At 51.6% G+C, this 1,662-nt stretch overlaps 1 protein-coding gene across 7 annotated transcripts in view; it reads left to right on the forward strand.

Annotated features, from left to right (window-relative positions):
• The window catches only part of FHAD1 (forkhead associated phosphopeptide binding domain 1), a 160,490-nt gene that overhangs the window by 73,254 nt on the left and 85,574 nt on the right, over nucleotides 1-1,662 (forward strand). For all 7 annotated transcript variants that reach the window (XM_040263983.1, XM_040263984.1, XM_040263987.1 and 4 more), the window contains exon 7: nucleotides 1,427-1,550. In XM_040263983.1, coding sequence (XP_040119917.1) covers nucleotides 1,427-1,550 — 124 coding nt within the window. The remainder of the gene's footprint in view (nucleotides 1-1,426; nucleotides 1,551-1,662) is intronic.

A 1,662-nucleotide genomic window follows, 5' to 3' on the forward strand; every position in this document is an offset into this window, starting at 1 on the left:
GTGAGTGAGCACACACAACACCCTCCTGTCTCTTGAATTTTACTCTGCATACAGCCAGTGCTGGATGATTCAGCACCAACAGCTGGCCTGTTTATGGCTAAAAGTCCGCAGATGGTCATCTCGGAGAGGCAACAGTGAGCGGTGGCTTGAAGCGAGGTCTTAGTTCCCTGCCCAGGAACTGAACCTGGGTAGCCGGGATAAAAACCAGGACTCCTAGCCACTGGACCATCAACAGCTAGAGGCTAGAAGCAAATCTCCCCTGGCTCTTGCTCCCATTGAAAAATGCGCTTCTTGTGGAGGCAAAAAGTATAAAACAACAGGTACAAAGTTTATCGTTACGGACACAGCAGGACAACTGGAAGAGTACAAAGAGAAACAGTTTGTTTCGTTAAGACAGAGACGCACACCCGGAGAGAAAGGGTGTGGGCGTCCCTTCAGTGAGGAGGAGCGCAGGGCAGATGTGGTTGAATCATGTGGATAGGGCAGTTCTTTCAAGTCTTTGTTGTTGCTGTTCAGAGGCTCAGTCTTGTGGAGTTAGTTCAAACTCAGGTCCATCGAGTCGGTGATGCCACCTAACCGTCTCGCCCTCTGTTGTCCCCTTCTCCTCCTGCCGTCAATCTTTCCCAGCATCAGGGTCTTCTCTAGTGAGTCGGCTCTTTGCATTAGGTGGCCACCCATCCAGTGGGTCTTTGTTTACCTTTGGCCAATTAAATGGTTTCTTTTTCCACACCAGACCTACCCTAGGATCCTCCCCAACATGTCTGCACAGCTTTTTCCCAAGGTAGATTCCAGCCCAGCAGCCAATGAGGGATGGGGCTTGACATCACATGTTATGGGATGGTGACCCCTCCTTTGGTATCCCCAAAGAGCCTTTCTGCACATGCGCAGCGACTCCCTTGCCCCAAAGATGGGAAATATGTGACCTCTTGGTCTTGTACTCAAACAAGGTTTTGCCCCTGTCTGTCCCTGATATAACTGATGTGTCCACAGGAGGCAAAGTCCAGCCATTTACCCTGTTCCTGTCCTCGTTTCCATCTCAAAGTGCAAACAGGAGGCTGGTTGTAAATGCCTAACCTGGAGCCCACCTACTTCCTGTCTTGGGAAATGTAAACAGAAGGTTGGTTGTAAGTATCCAGCCTGAAGCCCATCTGCCTCCTGCCTCAGTCACAGGAAGGGATCCAGGGCAAGGGCACCTGAGCCCCTGGGTGACCACAAAGGTAAGGTTTGTGTTTTGATGATGTAGGACATGGTGGTCACTGAAGGAGTAGGCACCCTCCCGTCTCTCCCACTAGTTATAACTGAAAAGCTTGGCTTCCCCAACACCCCAACCCAAGATCAACCTGACTCTTTTTTGTCCAGCCTTGGAGAAGCGTGTCCTGCAAAGCCAGCTGGCCTCCCTCCGACTGTGTGTTGCCTCTTCCCACAGATCAGTGCCCTGCAGCAAGGCTACAGCCAGGTGCTGTGCCAAACCCTGTCTGAGAGGAACTTGGAAATCACGTCCCTGAAGAACCAGGGTGAGAACTTAAGAAGGGATAACGCCATCACATCAGGTGAGGTCCTTCTGGATTTGCTCCTGAGAACTGCCTCCCTCCCCCTGCAGACATCACCAATCTATCACTGCACCTGCCTTCCTCCCCCTGCAGACATCACCAATCTACCACT

This window comes from Oryx dammah, unplaced genomic scaffold (assembly GCF_014754425.2).
Source record: "Oryx dammah isolate SB20612 unplaced genomic scaffold, SCBI_Odam_1.1 HiC_scaffold_21, whole genome shotgun sequence".
NCBI classification, from domain to species: Eukaryota; Metazoa; Chordata; class Mammalia; order Artiodactyla; family Bovidae; genus Oryx; species Oryx dammah.